General features: G+C 44.2%; 1 protein-coding gene across 2 annotated transcripts in view; it reads left to right on the forward strand.

Moving 5' to 3' along the window:
• Window positions 1-16,741: 16,741 nt before the first annotated feature.
• LOC131224783 (bifunctional 3-dehydroquinate dehydratase/shikimate dehydrogenase, chloroplastic-like) overlaps window positions 16,742-19,835 on the forward strand; it is a 43,361-nt gene continuing 40,267 nt past the window's right edge. For both annotated transcript variants that reach the window (XM_058220148.1, XM_058220149.1), the window contains exon 1: window positions 16,742-17,026. In XM_058220148.1, coding sequence (XP_058076131.1) covers window positions 16,836-17,026 — 191 coding nt within the window. In that variant the 5' untranslated portion in view covers window positions 16,742-16,835. The remainder of the gene's footprint in view (window positions 17,027-19,835) is intronic.

A 19,835-nucleotide genomic window follows, 5' to 3' on the forward strand; every position in this document is an offset into this window, starting at 1 on the left:
TGAGAAGTGGCAACAGGTTCAATACTTCTATAACGGTCTAACACCACAGAACCGTCGCAAGGTTGATGCCACCAGTGGAGGGTCATTCATGACCAAAAGTGATGTCGAAGCGTGGAACTTCTTTGAAACCTTGTGCGAAAATTCCCAGCAATGGGATTATTCAAATAGAGGTGACAGAAGTCCCCAACCACAAAAGAGAGGTGGTATATATGAGATAGGAGTCATGCCAGAGCTGAGCGCCAAGCTTGATAACCTGACAAAGAAAGTTGATGCTCTGGTATTAAATAATGGACCACCACAAACAGCTCAAGTCGAGGCATATGCCACATGTTCTAGTCCTGCCCATCCTATGCAGTCTTGTCCATCTGGTGCAGCATTCCCAGAACTTCTCTCTGAACAAGTTCATGCTATGAACACTTTTCAAAAATCTGGGAATGATCCTTACTCGAACACACACAACCCAGGGTGGGCTAGACATCTAAATTTCTCTTGGGCAAAAGGACCACAACAAGGAGGACCATCTGGAAATCCTCCCATGCAACCGCACCTCCAAGTTGGCAGTCAACAAACGCAACAGTTTCCACAATATCAACAACTGCCTACACAATCAAGGAAACCATCTCTTGAGGATACACTCCATCTTTTCATGCAGAGTTCTCTCCAATTCCAAAAGGACACCCAACAAACCTTACTAGCCAACCAGCAAAGCTTACATGCAAATGCACAATCCATTGCCAAGCTGGAAGTACAAATGGGTCAACTAGCTGCCACATTGAGTGAGAGAGAGAAGGGCAAGTTCCCTAGCCAACCTGAGGCTAATCCAAAGGGACAGGATGAGATTGGCTCAAAATCCAACAAATGGCAATAACATGAAAAGGCAAAATAGATCACTACCCTTAGGTCAGGCAAGCAGATTGATAACAGAATAGAGATGTCTGGGGATGAATCAAATTCTAAAACAGAAGATCAAGATGAAGCAGAGAGCCATACCAATGCATCCAAAGTCCAAAAGCTCTCTGACTCTCCAAGAGCCACTAATGTGCCACCTTATGTGCCCAAAGCACCCTTTCCTCAACGTCTGGCACCAATAAAGAAAAGAAATAACTTTGATGAAATCTTGGATGTGTTTCAAAAAGTGCAAGTCAACATCCCGTTGCTTGACGCTATCAAGCAAGTCCCTGCTTACGCTAAGTTTCTTAAAGATTTATGCACTCAAAAGCGTAAGCAGAATGTTCATAAGAAAGTCTTCCTTGCAGAGCAGCTCAGCTCCATGATTCAACATAACACCCCTCCTAAATTTAGGAATCCAGGAGCTCCCACCATTTCTTGCGGCATAGGAGATCATAAGATCGGGAAGGCATTACTTGATTTAGGGGCGAGTGTCAATTTGTTACCATATTCGGTTTATGAGCACAGCTAGGACTTGGTGAGTTGAAACCGACTAAGGTAACATTACAATTAGCCGATAGATCTATCAAGGTGCCCCGGGGTGTTATTGAAGATGTGTTAATCCAGGTTGATAAATTTTATTTTCCAGTGGATTTCATAGTTATAGATACTCAGCCTGTCCAGAATCTTCATTGTCAGATCCCAGTCATTTTGGGTCGTCCATTTTTGGCCATATCTAATGCTATTATCAATTGCAGGAATGGAGTTATGAAATTGTCCTTTGGTAACATGAATATTAAACTCAATGTTTTTAATGCAAGACAACAACCCTCAGATTTGGATGACATATTTGAAGTGGACATGATCGAGAGCCTTGTGCAGGACTCCTTCCGTACATCTTTTGAAGATCCTCTTGAGACCTGCTTAGCACAATCGGGCATGGATTTTGACATTGATAGTCCCATCCATGAAGTCAATGCATTGCTCGACTCTACTCCTATATTAGAGACTGAAAAATGGAGAGCGAAAGTGAAACCTCTTCATCCCTCTGAGACTCTTCCTGACAGCACAGTTTGTAACTCTGAGAAGACAAAGGCGAGCAGGCTGCTTAATGTTCTTAGAGCATATAAGGCAGCAATTGAACGGAAGATAGAAAAAATCCAGGGAGTATGCCCCCCTGCATGGATGGATCATGCTGTGGTAATATCGCATAACATGCAAAGGAAGCGTGATCCTAACATAGAAGAAGTCGTTCGAGCAGAAGTCCTTAAATTATTTGACGACAGTGTCAGTTGCCTTATTTCAGATAGCACAGTTCATGGGAACTCACATCACTTGTCCGAGATCGGTTAATGAAAGTGTTGAGGTAATTTCTTTGGCGGACCCTGGTTATAAAGATTATTTCTTTCATGGTCCGTTCTTGTCTGGCTGAAGACGTTAAACTTAGCGCTCATGGGAGGCAACCCAACCTTTTGCTTTATTGTATTGCTTTTTATTTCATTCATTTTCATTTTTCTTAGTTAGTTACTTCAATGTTTGTGGGTAACATTACTGCAAACCCTCACGAGACTACAACTCGTCCACTAGGGGTAACCTAGGGGTTTAAAGGCTTGTTGCATGTGCTAAATGCAATCGAGAGCACCTGCGAGAGTGGTATAGGTAGGATCTTCTTTTGATTTTCTTTTTGTTATTTTTGCTTATGTTGATTTCTCTCTTGTGCTAACTTGCTCTTACATTGAAATTTTTTTTTTTTTTTTTGTGAAAGCCTCTTGATTCTCCGTCCAGGTACTATCTTTTCCTCACTCCTCTTTTATTCTCGTTGTCTTATGTGCATTTCTTGCTTATTTCTTTTACATTGAGGACAATGTAGATTTTAGGTTGGGGGTGGGAGATTAGGTTACCTAATCAGTATTTTCTTGGTCTTGAGCAAAATTTGTGAAAATTTTAAAATTTTTTTTATGGAATTTCTATTGAATTCAAAGTGATTTTGAAGGATAGTTGTGATTTTAACATTATAAGATACGTGATGTTGGTAACTTATAACTCTTGGATTAGGCCGTCTGTTTGATTTCACAGTCAATTTGGAATTGTTAATCCATGATTAGAAGTTGTAAACATTGATTGAGTCATGATTTCACATATCACATCTCGCTTGCACATTAAGTTTTGGTTCGATAACTAAATGATTAACTTGGTAAAAAGAAGAATTAAAAGGCTAAGTCACATAATCTTCACCATAGGTTTGCTCCCTATAGGTGTAGAGTTGATTCTCCATAGTTGACTTATAAAAAAATGAGGCGACGAGTTTTCACCATAGGTTTGCTCCCTGTAGGTGAGGATTTGATTCCCTTCCTTGGCGTACTGTTCATAAAAAAAAAAAAAAAAAAATGAAGGCTGAAAGGTTAATCTAAAATGCTAGTGTTGGTTGTCGGGAATTCTATTGTTAATTACCAATTTTAGCATGAAATTGATTATTGGAACTCTTAATGATTGTAAGCTGAGATTATACTATACACCTGTGGAACTCAATGTTTAGGAATGTTCTAATTAATGGATTAATATGTTGAACTTGATTATGAAGTTTACTGTGAGCTTGATTTCAGGAGAAAATTCTACTTACCATTCATGAATCTTAGAATTTTCACATCTCAGCTATCTGTTCACAAGTCACTTGAGTTTACAGGAATCGTCTTTTATTTCTAAAATTATTTTTCGCATGTTTTGCTCGGGACTAGCAAAATGCTGGTTAGGGGTTGTGATCAGGGTCAAATATTGCATATCAGACCCCAGTAATCGCCTAAATTGACGTACATGATGAGGCTTAATGGAGTGTTTTACCCGTGTTTTTATTACAGGATGAAATCAGGAGTGTGTATTGAAAATTGATGTTAAAGGCATGGATTTTATGATCCAAAGTCTCCAGAGCATGGGATGGACTCCAGAAAACCAATAGTGAAGATTTTACACGCCTGGGATCTGAGGAAAGCACGATAAAGAGGCCCGAAAAGGGTCCAGAATGCAAGATCACATGGTTCCCGCCATCCGATCAGTTCAAAACTTCATACATGGGATGAGGGCTATAAATTAACCGTACATATTAATTTTCATCCATTAAAGATCTAGGGAAGTGAGCCAACTAACAAATCAGCCCGTTAATCTCCAATTTGGGGCCCACCTGATATTTGGAACTGCTTCAAACTTGGTGTTGACGGTTGAAATTATATGACAAAGAAGATGGACGGATTGGATTTCTCGAAATCATAACAGTGGACCCATATCTATAGCGTGTGTACACAGTGCACATGTGCACTGCCTGAGCACCGAACGGACTAAAGTCGGTCAGCGCCGCTGACCCGACTTTCTTTTTAAATACGGCGATTGCCGTTTCACGCCCGTAACGGACGGAAATCCATTTTTACGGACCGCTGTGGGCCCCACCTAGTGTCCAAATGGACAATCCAAACCATCCATCCGCTTCCTGGGGCAGTTATAACCATCGCCTAGATGTCCGTTTGGTTCCATGCATGTGTACGGACGTTGACCGCTGAAAAATGCAAAACGGACGGTGAGTTCAAAACTCTGTGGGCCACCGCAACTCTAACTCGAAATTGGGCATTCCTAGCCGTTTTTTCATCCTCCATGTAATGGACGGAGTGGATTATTGAAATAATTATCAAAATGGGTCCCACCATTGCCACGGAAGTTGTTTTCGCGTCCGCGTAAAGGACGACCGCTGGCCGTTTTTGCGAAGGATTGTGGGCCCCGTACGTCACCCGTACGGCCGATCCGAGCCGTCCATCGTGTAGATGGGTTCGAGAACTACAAAACCATGCTGATATTCCACTCCCATGCGGACACACGTGTGCGGTACAGAGGCCACAAAAGGGCTACCTGGCGACGTTCAAAACTGATCTTTTTGTAATTTCTTCTCTGGGCTGTGTCAATGGACATTCAAAACCACCCATTCTTGACTGAAATTTCATCCTGAAGCCAATGGACGGGGTGGATTTTCCAGAAAACACCTCTGTGGGGCCCACCGATCACGGCTGCGAAAAATTGCACTTCGAGTCCTTCTACGACTCTGCCACCGACCCCAGCCATCTAGCAGCTATAAAAGGGGAGTTTTGGACGTGGGAAAGGCATTCAGAAGCAGGGGATTCCAGATCTAGAGCCAGGAAGAGAAGAAAGAGAAGGAGGAAGAGAGAGAGATCGATTGGTTTGGTGTTTAATTTTTATGAATTTTATTTAATATTTTTTTATGGATTTTATGGGTCACTAATCTCTCAGCTAGGGCTGAGATGAAGCCCCTAATTTGATTAGCTCTTGTATTGGTTGATTTACTTTGAATATTAATTAATTTGTCTCTTTCTCTAAGTGGGTTTTATGGGTTTAAATTCTATACTTCTTCATCTATGAACTTGATTAAAGTATATATATGGATGTTGTTTGGATGCTTATTATAGGTGCTTGTGTCTGATCAAGAACAAGTTTCCTATAGAGGAAGAAACAGGGTGCTTTAATGAATGTACATTCCATGTACCCGACCAAGGACATGGGATATGTCATTCATGGCATTGCTTAAAGGAATTAGACAGTCTGTATGCCCGATTAAGGACACAGATTGTGCTTTCTCTATATAAGTGGTATCAATCTAGATCAAGGTGAATCAACAGACAAAACAAGGGTTAGGATAATTAGGGGTGGATTCGAAAGTCCTAGTGCTCTCTCTCTGATTGAATTTTCTTCCCTGTTCTTAATTACTTATTTTTTCATAAAATTGTGCTTAGTAATTCATTCCATTATCTATTGGATTAGTTAAGGAGAATCATAGATTTGAATTGTGACGACCAGTCCTCGTGGGAACGATCTCGTAATACGTACCGTATCTACATCTGATTCGTATACTTGCGAGTTTAAAAATCATTTAAATCATGTTGGTTTAAATAAAACATCATTACGTGCATTTCACAGTCAAATCGCTTCAAACCATGATCATTCCCATGCATTTCACGGTCGTCCCAAACAATTCCGTGTTGATTCACGGTCGTTTCGAGGCATTTCGCGATCAATTCCCTTCACTTCACGGTCATTTGCATGCATTTCGCGGTCAAATCGCTTCAAACCATGATCATTCCCATGCATTTCGCGATCATCCTAAACAATTCCGTGTTGATTCACCGTCGTTTCGAGGCATTTCACGGTCAATTCACTTCACTTCACGGTCATTTGCATGCATTTCGTGGTCAAATCATTTCAAACCATGATCATTCTCATGCATTTCACGGTCATCCCAAACAATTCCATGTTGATTCACGGTCGTTTCGAGGCATTTCGCAGTCAATTCCCTTCACTTCACGGTCATTTGCATGCATTTCGCGGTCAAATCGCTTCAAATCATGATCATTCCCATGCATTTCACTGTCATCCCTAACAATTCCGTGTTGATTCACTGTCGTTTCGAGGCATTTCGCGGTCAATACCCTTCACTTCACGGTTAGTTGCATGCATTTCGCGGTCAATTCGCTTCAAACCATGATCATTCCCATACATTTCACGGTCGTCCCAAACAATTCCGTGTTGATTCACGGTCGTTTCGAGGCATTTTGCGGTCAATTTCCTTCCCTTCACGGTCAGTTGCATGCATTTCGCGGTCAATTCGCTTCAAACCATGATCATTCTCATGCATTTCATGGTCGTCCTAAACAATTCCGTGTTGATTCATGGTCGTTTTGAGGCATTTTTGGTCAATTCCCTTCACTCCACGGTCATTTGCATGCATTTCGCGAACAAATCGCTTCAAACCATGATCATTCCCATGCATTTCGCGGTCATCCCAAACAATTCCGTGTTGATTCACGGTCGTTTCGAGGCATTTTGCGATCAATTCCCTTCTCTTCACGGTCATTTACATGCATTTCGCGGTCAAATCGCTTCAAACCATGATCATTTTCATGCATTTCGCGGTCATCCCAAACAATTCCGTGTTGATTCACGGTCGTTTCGAGGCATTCGCGGTCAATTCCCTTCACTTCACGGTCATTTGCATGAATTTCACGGTCAAATCGCTTTAAACCATGATCATTCCCATGCATTTCATGGTCGTCCTAAACAATTCTGTGTTGATTCATGGTCGTTTTGAGGCATTTTTGGTCAATTCCCTTCACTCCACGATCATTTGCATGCATTTCGCGAACAAATCGCTTCAAACCATGATCATTCCCATGCATTTCGCGGTCATCCCAAACAATTCCGTGTTGATTCACGGTCGTTTCGAGGCATTTCGCGGTCAATTCACTTCACTTCACGGTCATTTGCATGCATTTCGCGGTTAAATCGCTTCAAACCATGATCATTTTCATGCATTTCACGGTCAACCCAAACAATTCCATGTTGATTCACGGTCGTTTCGAGGCATTTCGCAGTCAATTCCCTTCACTTCACGGTCATTTGCATGCATTTCGCGGTCAAATCGCTTCAAACCATGATCATTCCCATGCATTTCACGGTCATCCCAAACAATTCCGTGTTGATTCACGGTCGTTTCGAGGCATTTCGCGGTCAATTCCCTTCACTTCACGGTCAGTTGCATGCATTTCGCGGTCAATTCGCTTCAAACCATGATCATTCCCATGCATTTCACGGTCGTCCCAAACAATTCCGTGTTGATTCACGGTTGTTTCGAGGCATTTCGCGGTCAATTCCCTTCCCTTCACGGTCAGTTGCATGCATGTCGGTGTCAATTCGCTTCAAACCATGATCATTCTCATGCATTTCATGGTCGTCCCAAACAATTCCTGTTGATTCATGGTCGTTTTGAGGCATTTTTGGTCAATTCCCTTCACTCCACGATCATTTGCATGCATTTCGCGAACAAATCGCTTCAAACCATGATCATTCCCATGCATTTCGCGGTCATCCCAAACAATTCCGTGTTGATTCACGGTCGTTTCGAGGCATTTCGCGATCAATTCCCTTCTCTTCACGGTCATTTACATGCATTTCGCAGTCAAATCGCTTCAAACCATGATCATTTTCATGCATTTCGCGGTCATCCCAAACAATTCCGTGTTGATTCACGGTCGTTTCGAGGCATTCGCGGTCAATTCCCTTCACTTCACGGTCATTTGCATGAATTTCGCAGTCAAATCGCTTCAAACCATGATCATTCCCATGCATTTCATGGTCGTCCTAAACAATTCTGTGTTGATTCATGGTCGTTTTGAGGCATTTTTGGTCAATTCCCTTCACTCCACGATCATTTGCATGCATTTCGCGAACAAATCGCTTCAAACCATGATCATTCCCATGCATTTCAGGGTCATCCCAAACAATTCTGTGTTGATTCACAGTCGTTTCGAGGCATTTCGCGGTCAATTCCCTTCACTTCACGGTCAGTTGCATGCATTCCGCGGTCAATTCGCTTCAAACCATGATCATTCCTATGCACTTCACGGTCGTCCCAAACAATTCCGTGTTGATTCACGGTTGTTTCGAGGCATTTCGCGATCAATTCGCTTCACTTCACGGTCATTTACATGCATTTCGTGGTAAATTCGCTTCAAACCATGATCATTCCCATGCATTTCACGGTCGTCCCAAACAATTCCATGTTGATTCATGGTCGTTTCGAGGCAGTTCGCAATCAATTCCCTTCACTTCACGGTCATTTGTATGCATTTTGCGGTCAAATCACTTCAAACCATGATCATTCCCATGCATTTTGTGGTCATCCTAAACAATTTCGTGTTGATTCACCGTCGTTTCGAGGCATTTCGCGTTCAATTCACTTCACTTCACGGTCATTTGCATACATTTCGCGGTCAAATCGCTTCAAACCATGATCATTCTCATGCATTTCACGGTCATCCCAAACAATTCCATGTTGATTCACGGTCGTTTCGAGGCATTTCGCGGTCAATTCCCTTCACTTCACGGTCATTTGCATGCATTTTGCGGTCAAATCGCTTCAAACCATGATCATTCCCATGCATTTCACGGTCATCCCTAACAATTCCATGTTGATTCACGGTCGTTTCGAGGCATTTCGCGGTCAATTTCCTTCACTTCACGGTTAGTTGCATGCATTTTGCGGTCAATTCGCTTTAAACCATGATCATTCTCATGCATTTCACGGTCGTCCCAAACAATTTCGTGTTGATTCACGGTTGTTTCGAGACATTTTGCAGTCAATTCCCTTCCCTTCACGGTCAATTGCATGCATTTCGCGGTCAATTCGCTTCAAACCATGATCATTCCTATGCATTTCACAGTCATCCCAAACAATTCCGTGTTGATTCACGGTCATTTTGAAGCATTTCGCGGTCAATTCTCTTCACTCCACGGTCATTTGCATGCATTTCGCGATCAAATCGCTTCAAACCATGATCATTCCCATGCATTTCGCGGTCATCCCAAACAATTCCGTGTTGATTCACGGTCGATTCGAGGCATTTCGCGGTCAATTCCCTTTTCTTCACGGTCATCTACATGCATTTCACGGTCAAATCGCTTCAAACCATGATCATTCTCATGCATTTCGCGGTCATCCCAAACAATTTCGTGTTGATTAACGGTCGTTTCGAGGCATTTCGCGGTCAATTCCCTTCACTTCACGGTCATTTGCAAGCATTTCGCGGTCAAATCGCTTCAAACCATGATCATTACCATGCATTTCACGGTCATCCCAAACAATTTCGCATTGATTCACAGTTGTTTCAAGGCATTTCGCGGTCAATTCCCTTCACTTCACGGTCACTTGTATGCATTTCGCGGTCAATTCGCTTCAAACCATGATCATTCCCAAGCACTTCACGGTCGTCCCAAACAATTCCGTGTTGATTCACGGTTGTTTCGAGGCATTTCGTGGTCAATTCGCTTCACTTTACGGTCATTTGCATGCATTTCGTGGTCAATTCGCTTCAAACCATGATCATTCCCATGCATTTCACGGTCATCCCAAACAATTCCATGTTGATTCACGGTCGTTTCGAGGCATTTCGCAGTCATTCCCTTCACTTCACGATCATTTGCATGCATTTCGCGCTCAAATCGCTTCAAACCATGATCATTCCCATGCATTTCACGGTCGTCCCAAACAATTCCGTGTTGATTCACGGTCGTTTCGAGGCATTTCGTGGTCAATTCCCTTCACTTCACGGTCAGTTGCATGCATTTCGCGGTCAATTCGCTTCAAACCATGATCATTCCCACGCACTTCACGGTCGTCCCAAACAATTCCGTGTTGATTCACGGTCGTTTCGAGGCATTTCGCGGTCAATTCCCTTCACTTTATGGTCAATTGCATGCATTTCACGGTCAGTTCACTTCAAACCATGATCATTCCCATGCACTTCACGGTCATCCCAAACTATTCCGTGTTGATTCACAGTCGTTTCGAGGCATTTCGCGGTCAATTCCCTTCACTTCACGGTCAGTTGCATGGAATGATCATGAATTGATGCGAATTGACCGTGAAATGCATACAAATGACTGTGAAGTGAAGGGAATTGACCGTGAAATGCCTCGAAATGACCGTGAATCAACACGAAATAGTTTGGGATGACCGTGAAATGCATGGAATTGTCCGTGAAGTGGAGGGAATTGACGGTGAAATGCATGGAAATGACCACGAACTGATTGAAATTGACCGCAAAGTGAATGAAATGGATTTTCGACCATCGACCTGATAGAATCTTGGAAAATAACTAAGTTAGTTGGCTAAAGTATCTTCTCCTAATTTTGGTTTAGAAGATATTCTTGTTAAATGAATAGAGAAGGGGAGGCACTTATCCGTGGTTCTGGATATGACCCTTCAACTATTGCAAGAAGGGGAGGCACTTATCCGTGGTTCTGGATATGAATCGACCGAGTGCCGCCACCCGACCGGTGAGGCATTGGATTTCCTTTGTGGTCCGAGGTGAGCTCATATCAAGCAGCGGCTTGATCTTCTCGGGATTTGCCTCGATGCCCCTCTAGCTAACTTAAAACCCGAGGAATTTGTCAGAACCGACTCCCAAGGCACACTTGGCAAGGTTCAACTTCATACGGTACTCCCGAAGAATCGAGAAAGTTTCACCGAGGTCCACAATGTGTTCGGACGCCTTGGCGCTCTTCACCAGCATGTCATCAACATAAACCTCCATGGTCCGAACGATTTTCTTAGCAAACATCTGGTTCACAAGCCTCTGATATGTTGCACCAGCGTTCTTCAGGCCAAAGGGCATGACCCAGTAACTGTAGAGACCTTTATTTGTGACAAAGGTCATCTTCTGCCTATCTGGAGGATGCATTGCGATCTGATTATATCCAGAGTAAGCGTCCAGGAAGGATAGCAGTTCATGTCTGGCTGTGCTGTCCACCAGCTGATCAATCCGAGGCAGGGGGAAGCTGTCCTTAGGGCAGGCCTTGTTCAGGTCTAAGTAGTCTACACAGACCCCCCACTTCCCTTTGGCTTTCTTCATAAGGACCACGTTTGCGATCCAATCTGGATAATGCACTTCCTCGATGAATCCGATGTTGAGGAGCTTTGACACTTCATCTGCTATGGCTGAAGACCTTTCGAGGTCGAACGTCCTCCTCTTCTACTTCACCGGTCTATGATCTGGGTCCACATTCAGCCTGTGGACCATAACCTCGGGAGAGATGCCCGACATGTCTTCGTGCGATCAGGCGAAGACATCCTTGTGTTGCTGTAAGAAAGCCAGCATTTGAGACCGTTGCTAGAAATTCAATGACGATCCGAGCAGAACTGTTCTACTCAAGTCGGCTTCTTCGAGTGGGATAGTCACTAAGTCCTCCGTGGAGGAATCTTCTGTAGGAGCTCTGGAGTTGAGGACGTTGACGGTGAGGGCCTGCTTTACCGAACCCTTTCTCACCACCACAAAGTAACATCTCCAGGCTTCGCGTTGATCTCCTCGGAGGTATCTGACTCCTCCCTCAGTGGGAAACTTCATCATGAGGTGATAAGTGGACACGACCGCACTCATTGAATTAAGGGAAGGTCAGCCTAATATAACATTGTGCAATGACAGCACGTTCATAACAAGGTAGTCAACCAGAAGTGTGACTTGATGCTGCCCTTCCCCTACTATCGCGAAGAGGGAGATGACTCCATCGAAGATCACCTTATCTCCGACAAAGCCATGTAGGGGGGTCTTCACAGGTCGGAGGCATGACCCGTCGATCCCCATTCTCTCAAACGTCTCGGAGTAAATGATGTCGGCCGAGCTTCCGGTATCGACCAGGATGCGGTAAACCATGTGGTTAGCTATAGTCATAGCCACTACTAGGGCATTGTCATGTGGATGCTGAATTCCGCGCGCATCATTTTCTGTGAAGGTCAAACTACAAGGGCTCACTCGGAGTTCTTTCCTCAGCCTTTCGGTCAGGTGGACATAATGCTCGAGGTCCAAGCTCTGAGAGTAGGCTTTGCGAGCCCTATTCGAGTCACCTCCACCAAATAAACCGCCATAAATTGTGCGGATCTCGGCAGGCTCTTCCGCAGTCTTGCTTGGCTACTCTTCTCTCCGTGCCGATTTCTCTTCCTTGGTGTATCGTCGCAGATGACCCTTACGGATGAGGGTCTTGATCTCATCCTTGAGATCCATGCAGTCGCTCGTATTGTGACCATGGTCACGATGGAAACGGCAGTACTTGCACTTGTCTCACTGTCCTGCGTCGGTCTTCATGCAAATTGGCCACTGCAGGAGTTTCTGATCCCTGATGTCTAATAGGATCTGTTCTGGAGATGTGCTGAGGGGGTGTAGGTGTGGAACTTGCTCTTAGGCCTCCTGCTCAGTCAACGATCGCGAGAGGCTCGATCGTCTGGCTTTTTGCTGGATGACTGAGGCTCTTCGTTCCTCGGTCTCTTCTCCTTGGACGACTGCTCGACAACTTAGATATTTTTGTGGGAGTTGGAGAACTCCTCGGCTTGGGTGTATTTCTAAGCTCAGCTGTTGAGTTCGGCCAAAGTAGTTGGCGGATTCTTCCCAATTGAGAAGACGAACTTCCGCTCTCTGAGTCCGCTGAATATGACAGAAAGTGTCATCTTGTTATCGTAGTTGTCCACTAATAGCGCCTCTTCATTGAAGCGGGCAATGAAGTCCTTCAATGACTCCTTGTTCTCCTGCCTAAGGGTGAACAGATGAGTAGTCGGCTTCTGACTCTTCTTACCAGAGATGAACTGGGTAAGGAATAATCTGTTGAGCTCCGCAAAGGAGCCGATCGACTTTGGCTTAAGCTACCGATACCAACTCCGAGCAAACCCGGAGAGGGTTATCGAGAAAGCCCTGCACATCATTGCGTTCGAGGCTGATTGGATCTGCATCCATGAACGGTAGAACTCCACATGTTCTAACGGGTCTTTAGATCCAGAGTATTGGATGATTGGAGGCATCTTAAACCTCTGCGACATCACCTCATCCATGATTTCTGAGGTGAAGGGAGGCTCGGTCTCTTCCATCATCGCCTGGACTACAATTGGGATGGACGCAGGCTGCTGATTCTTCTGCAATGTTTTGATCTGATAGTGAAGCTCCTTAAGTTGAGCTTCCCAATGATTTTGGTTCTCGGCCACTGTTTCTTAGAGAGCCTCCGCCGCCTTCGGCGCTCTACCCTACCTTCTCCTCTCCAGCCGATGGCGGAGGTCAGTTGAGCCTAGAGCTGAAGTCGCGGACACATAGGATGGTTTCACGTCCCGAACAGGTTCGTGGACTCAGGCAGACCGATTCTGGGACGCAACGTTCTGCATAGGATTGGGAGCTCGAGCAGACTATGCCTAGGACCCCTTGACCCGAGAACTGACTTGCTGCAATCGTTCCTCGGGTGTCAGGGTGGCTTCCACTATGTTAAGAGGTGGCTGCTGGTTTTGTTGCGCTTTCATTCAGCTGATTTCGTCCCTCAGCATCTGGACTTCGTTTTGTAACGCCTTGTACTTTCCTCCTCTGTTGTCCGCTAGGTTCGGGCTCCACTACCGTAACCTTATTCTTTTCTCTCACCATTTCTGATAAAACCTTCTAGCTTTTTGTTTGAATTTCCACAGACGGCGCTAAAAAATGTTGAGGTCAAATTTGGACCACCCTCCACTCAATGCTACGAACCTCAAACAGACCCTAATCCTACACAAAAAGGGTGAGCAAAGGAGACCCTGGCTTAAACAGGGGACCCTCCGATGCCTAATTCAGGCTAGGAAATCTGGGTCTAAGTTGCGTAATGTAGAGAGAGGGTACGAGATATTGCGTACCTGTTGCAATGGGGTCCCCTAGTATTTATACTTGTGGGTCAGGCGGATCGTGTCCGTCAATCTCAGCATGATCTACTCAATCAAGTGGATTTTACAATTGTGGAGATACTCCACAATCTTTGGATCACGTAACGCATCGTGTCTTAATGGAGCGTATCTCCAAGAGTGATCTTTGGTCACGTTCACATTTAGACTGGTTTCCCATTTCAGTACTCGGAGTATCTTCATCCAGGCTCGGACTTCGTCCTATCCGAGTCCGCAGCTGAGCACTAGTAGTTGGGATTCATGGCCGAGTCATTGGGGTTGGAGTCTATTGAATGAAGACGAGGACGAGGACAAGAGCTTGACTCGGCCAACCTTCTTCGAATGAGGATGAGGACAAGGACGAGAGCTCAACTCAACCAACCTTCTTCGGATGAGGATAAGGACGAGAACGAGAGCTCGACTCGGCCAACCTTCTTCGGATGAGGATGAGGACGAGGACGAGAGCTCATCTTGGCCAACCTAGAGTCGTAATTCAGAGGTCTGCTCATGCCCGAGGTGATGTTCTCCTTCCGAGGCCCTATTAATTGGTTCGGATGGCTTGGGCCGATCCTGACCCTGTTCAGATTTCCCCATAACACGAACCATTATATATCGTTGTGTTTATAATGCTTGATCTTACTTGTGTTTGCAATGATTCATGCAATGTTTAAGTTATGCACACAAGATGTTTGATAAAATGCAGCCTTCATATATTTAACTATCCTTGTTTTGATTGCTCTTGATTTCAACTAATCTTACTTACATTCGTTTAAAAGTTGGTATTTGTATTAAGTAGGATTAATATTTTTGAAAAGTTATATTCATCCCCCTCTACGATACTTGGACATAATTCCATACTTCACTAGTGTCGATTTACCCGCAATTTCAGTGATTTGTTTCATATTCATTCCTTCCTCGCCACCAGTTGATCCTACGGAGAATGTATGCACCCGGAACAACACTTCGTTGAGTCATTTCATCAAACACTCAGCGAGCAACATCAATATCAAAATAACCGAGTCATCGAGCCGATTCAAGGTAAGGATCAATTCGAGTTGAGTTGAGCTCCGGCAAGCTCAAACTCGGCTCGAAATTTTTTCGAGCTCCAAAACCAATCTGGACTTGATTGGAATCTATTTTTGAAGTAGGCAAGTCGAGCTTCACCGACCGAGTTAACTCGACTCGTGTACAGCTCGAAGTGATTGTGGAGCGTCACAAGAGTTTCAACAGAGAGGTCATTGGTTCCAGTTGTGTGGTGTAAATGCGTGCGTTAAAATAATAATAATAATAATAATAATAATAATAATAATAATAAATTTCTCTTCTGACACGAGCGCAGCGAGTTCCTGTTTCTTCGTTATAACAGCAGAGGCGAGAGGATGAGCCCCGGTGCTACCGGTACCACAGGAAATGGGCCCCACGTGATGCATTCGAGAAATCTGAACTGTTCATCAGATTCTTCGCCTCACTTTTCTTTCAGTATCAGAAATCATCCCGAACTTAAACTCAGGTTGGCCACAGAACGTGGGACAAATTGAAAGGGGACGCACAACCTTGATTTTCCTGAAGGGCATAACGTGTTATGTATACGGAAATCCATGCCGTATAGACCATCCATCTGCCATCATTGAACGTTCGTGACAAAACTTAGGCTGTTCTAAAAACCATGTGGGCCCTGGTTAGGATCAAGGGTAGGCGTCTCTTTCCACTTTATTCCCGGTTCCTGTAATGTGGTCCATTTGAGGCTGCGATCTACCTCATTTTTCAACGCGGATTGCGTCCTACCCCGCCCGTCTCTAACCATGAACGGGCAGTTCTGTTGGTGGGCCCAATGTAATGTATCTTCTAATCTACGCCGTCCATCCCTTCTCTCACATCATTTTAAGGGATTAAAAAAAAATGAGGCAGATCCGACGCTCATTTTGACCACACAAATATGACTCTTGCATTGCGTTTTGAGTATTCAATGCAACGGATCCTTACTCTTGCTCCGGTGGTAGACTGAGGAGTTTCAAACACCCGGTCAAGGGTTCAAGTATATACGGGTGATGAAATCCCACTACCGCGTGAGTAAGTGGGGTTGTGTGCGCGTGTGTAAAAAAAAAAAAAGAGAAGGCAACCCGAGCTTATTATTCGGTGTGGTACACTTGAGCGCTGGATCTGCCTCAGTTGTGTTCACATGCCTTAAAATGATGTGAGAGTTGAGATGGACTGCGTAGATTAGCAGATACATCACGGTGGGTCCGCTAACAGAACTGCCCGTTCGTGGCTAGATACAGGCGGGGGTAGGAGGCGTCCTCATTTTTTGTCTCATATCATAAAATGATCTGGAAAAATAGATGGACGGCATGGATGCACATACATCATGGTGGGCCCACAGAGCACCGACCACCAGCCATTGGCTGGTGGAAGGGGAGTAGCTAATCCGTTTCCATAGAGCCGATGTTTGGGTTGTACAGTAAATTGAGGGGCCACATCTGATGGACGGGTTGGACGTGATAAATACACCATGTGGGCCCGACATCTTCCCCTTACCACCAGTACCACTGGACAGCAGCTCAGGGGCAAAATGGTATATATAAAAAAAAAATCAATATCGCCTTCAGGCTATTATTAATTCACTAGCACTCTCGCTGCTGCCCCGCACAGAAGAAATCCTCTTGAAGAGAAACCAAATCTGTCAATGGCGACGAGCGATCTCCAAATCTGCGCGCCCCTGTTTGGAGGGACCCAAGAAGAGGTTTTCCAATCCATGCATATCGCAAAAGAGGAAGGCGCCACTCTCGCAGAGCTCAAAATCGATTCCTCGCAAATCGCAAACGAGGTTGAAAGCATCATAAAACAGAGGATTTTGCCGTTAATCATCACTTTCAGGTACTTCAAATCTTCACTTCTTCTTGAATAAAGATAATTGCGCTTCTACCATTTTGATGTTTTTGAGTCCCATAGTGGATGAGTTTCGGATGATTGCAGCCGTCCTTATGGCAGGATCCGACTTTTTGTGGATCATGGTCCAGGAGAAAAACGCCAATTGGACTTATTTTTTAGGATGAATGTGGACTGTTTGATACTTGATTGCTACTGATCAGACGTGGCGTTTTATTCATGGGCCATCTAGAGTATGACCAGTTATTTGGATGGTTGGGATCATCCAGCAAGTGGGTGATCATGTGCCACTGTCGATTCACATGTAGATGATTTTTTATGGCAGTAGCGTGTTGAAATCGATATCTCACATCGGGTGTTAGGTATGACGTTGACTACACCTTGTATTTCTTGGACGCGAATTACCTATGGCTAACAAGACGTTACTGTTGGCGGAAGCTATGTGGCCCAGAATGATGTCCGTGAGAAATCCACTCCATCCATTAGTTTCAGATTCTCATCATAACACTGCACCTAAAAATTAGCCAGATCCAAAATGCAAGTGGCACAAAACAGAGAGAGAAAAAAATAATAATAATAAATAGAATGAAAACACCACCTGTTAAAACCTTCCCGAGCCCGCCATGATGTTTATACTCCATCCAAACCCTTCATAGCGTTATCCCCACTGGGATGAACTGAAAACACAAATATCAGCCTGATCCTAAACTTTTGCAGCCCACGAAAGTTTCAATCGTAACAGTGTAATCCCCAAAGTTTCCGATTTGTGTGACCCGGTTCGACCCGGTTTTGAAATATACCTGACCTGAACTCGACCCGACTCGGTACTGAGTCGAGCATGCCCGACCCGATCTGAGTCTGGCCTGGACTAACCTGGACCGAGTCCGACCTGGTCACAGGTACCGAGTTGGGTCGAGTCAGTACTGAGTCGGATCAGGAGCGGTGGGTATCTGCCGGCTGAGATCACAGCTCCGAACCTACGGAATTGCAGCATCTCCATCAGCCACACGGTAAATCAGATCTGAAATGTCGAATTCGGGTGTATGCCATTAGCCTCTTCTTTTTTGAGTTGTAAAACCTATTTACCACCATTCTTTCAACATATATCGACTTGGTTTGAGTTCGGACCAGGATGAATTTCCTGTTGGCTTCCTGTTTGCATTAATGTCTTTTTTAATCTCAACTATCTTTACCTTCGGTATACCAAATACTATATGTATTTTCGTTTAATTTTTATATTTTTAAGTTGGGTCGACTATAATGCGTTCCCCAGCATTTATTAATCCATCCGCCAAGTACATAAATGTTTGCCACGTACAAGTTTAACTTAGGCTGGTTGGGTGGTTGAGGGTCAACCTAAGCCCAAGCAGACATCAAGTTGGATTAACCGGTGGCCCCAGTCTAACCTTATACCCAACCCAAGCGCTCTAACCCAAACCTAATACAATGTACCATGTCTTCCACCCTAACCCATCTTTGGCTTAACCAAAAATTTAATATCTTCTATTATGTTAGAGTATCTTATATGGTGAAGGTCTTAAGTCTAACCGGTTGGACTACAAGTCACCGTCCACCTAGTTGATTCCAACCAACCTTTCATATGTATACACAGTCAATCCATCAATAGGTTAGCCGCATGAGGAATATAATCTTGTGTGAGACCATACTTGTTTTTCACTATTTATCAAGGGCTAACCTGATGGGTAGATGGGCTGATCTTTGCACCAGGTGACCTTCGTGGTCGGGCAACCTATTGAAAGGGATGGATGTCAAATGCATTTAATAGGTTAGATTTTATTTTTTTTTTCAATACACACGCACACACTCACGCCGTAGTGGGATTTCACCACCTATGGATACTCGAAACCTTGTCTAGGTGTTGAAACTCCTTAGAGTCCACCACCGGAGCAAGAGTAAGGATCCAAGCGGGCTTAGGTTGATGCCTAGGCAACCTGTCAAATGCATTTAATAGGTTGGAAGTTATCTACTAGGTAGACTGCAATTTGTTATTCAACCGGTTGCACTTGAGGGGGGCAGATTAGGTACTTCCCTGCCTGTTCAAAGCTAGGGACAGGTGGAGGCTCTGAGGGCCACTGAGGGTCCACCGTGATGTTTTCATTTTATCCAAACCGTCCATCCATTTTTCCATATCATTTTATATATTGAAACAAAAATGGAGAAGATCAAAGGCTTAAATGGACCACAAGGTGGGGAATAGATTCCTACCATTGAAAAATTCTCAGGGACCACAAAAGTTTTGGATCAAGATGATATTTTTATTTTTTATTTTTCAATTCACCCAAGTGTATATGATCGTATCAACTGGTTGGATGGCAAATAAAAAACATGGTGGACCCTAAGAAGTTTTCAACGGTGGGCATACTTAGCACCGCTGCTTCCTCTGGTGTGGTCCAATTGAGCATTGGATCTGTCTTATTTTTTATTCAATACTCTAAAATGATATGGAAAAATGGATGGATGGTTTGGATAAAACGAAAACATCACAGTGGACCCTCAGTGGCCCTCAAAGCCTCCGCCTGTCCTGAGCTCCGAACAAGCAGGGGAAGTACCTAATCCGCGCCCGCACTTGAGATCCTTTTGCATGCATATATTAAATACAATAATTTATAATACACCATTGGGTTTGAAATGGACAAGTCGCATAGGCATCAACCTAAGCCCAACCCTACTGGTTCGAGTTGAAGAATTTGATCTCAAGCCCAGCCAAACCTCAACTCAACCTAACATAACCTAGCTAAAATTTTGAGGCGGGCAAGTTAGGTTTAGTTTGCAATAG

This window comes from Magnolia sinica, chromosome 14, assembly GCF_029962835.1.
Source record: "Magnolia sinica isolate HGM2019 chromosome 14, MsV1, whole genome shotgun sequence".
NCBI lineage: Eukaryota > Viridiplantae > Streptophyta > Magnoliopsida > Magnoliales > Magnoliaceae > Magnolia > Magnolia sinica.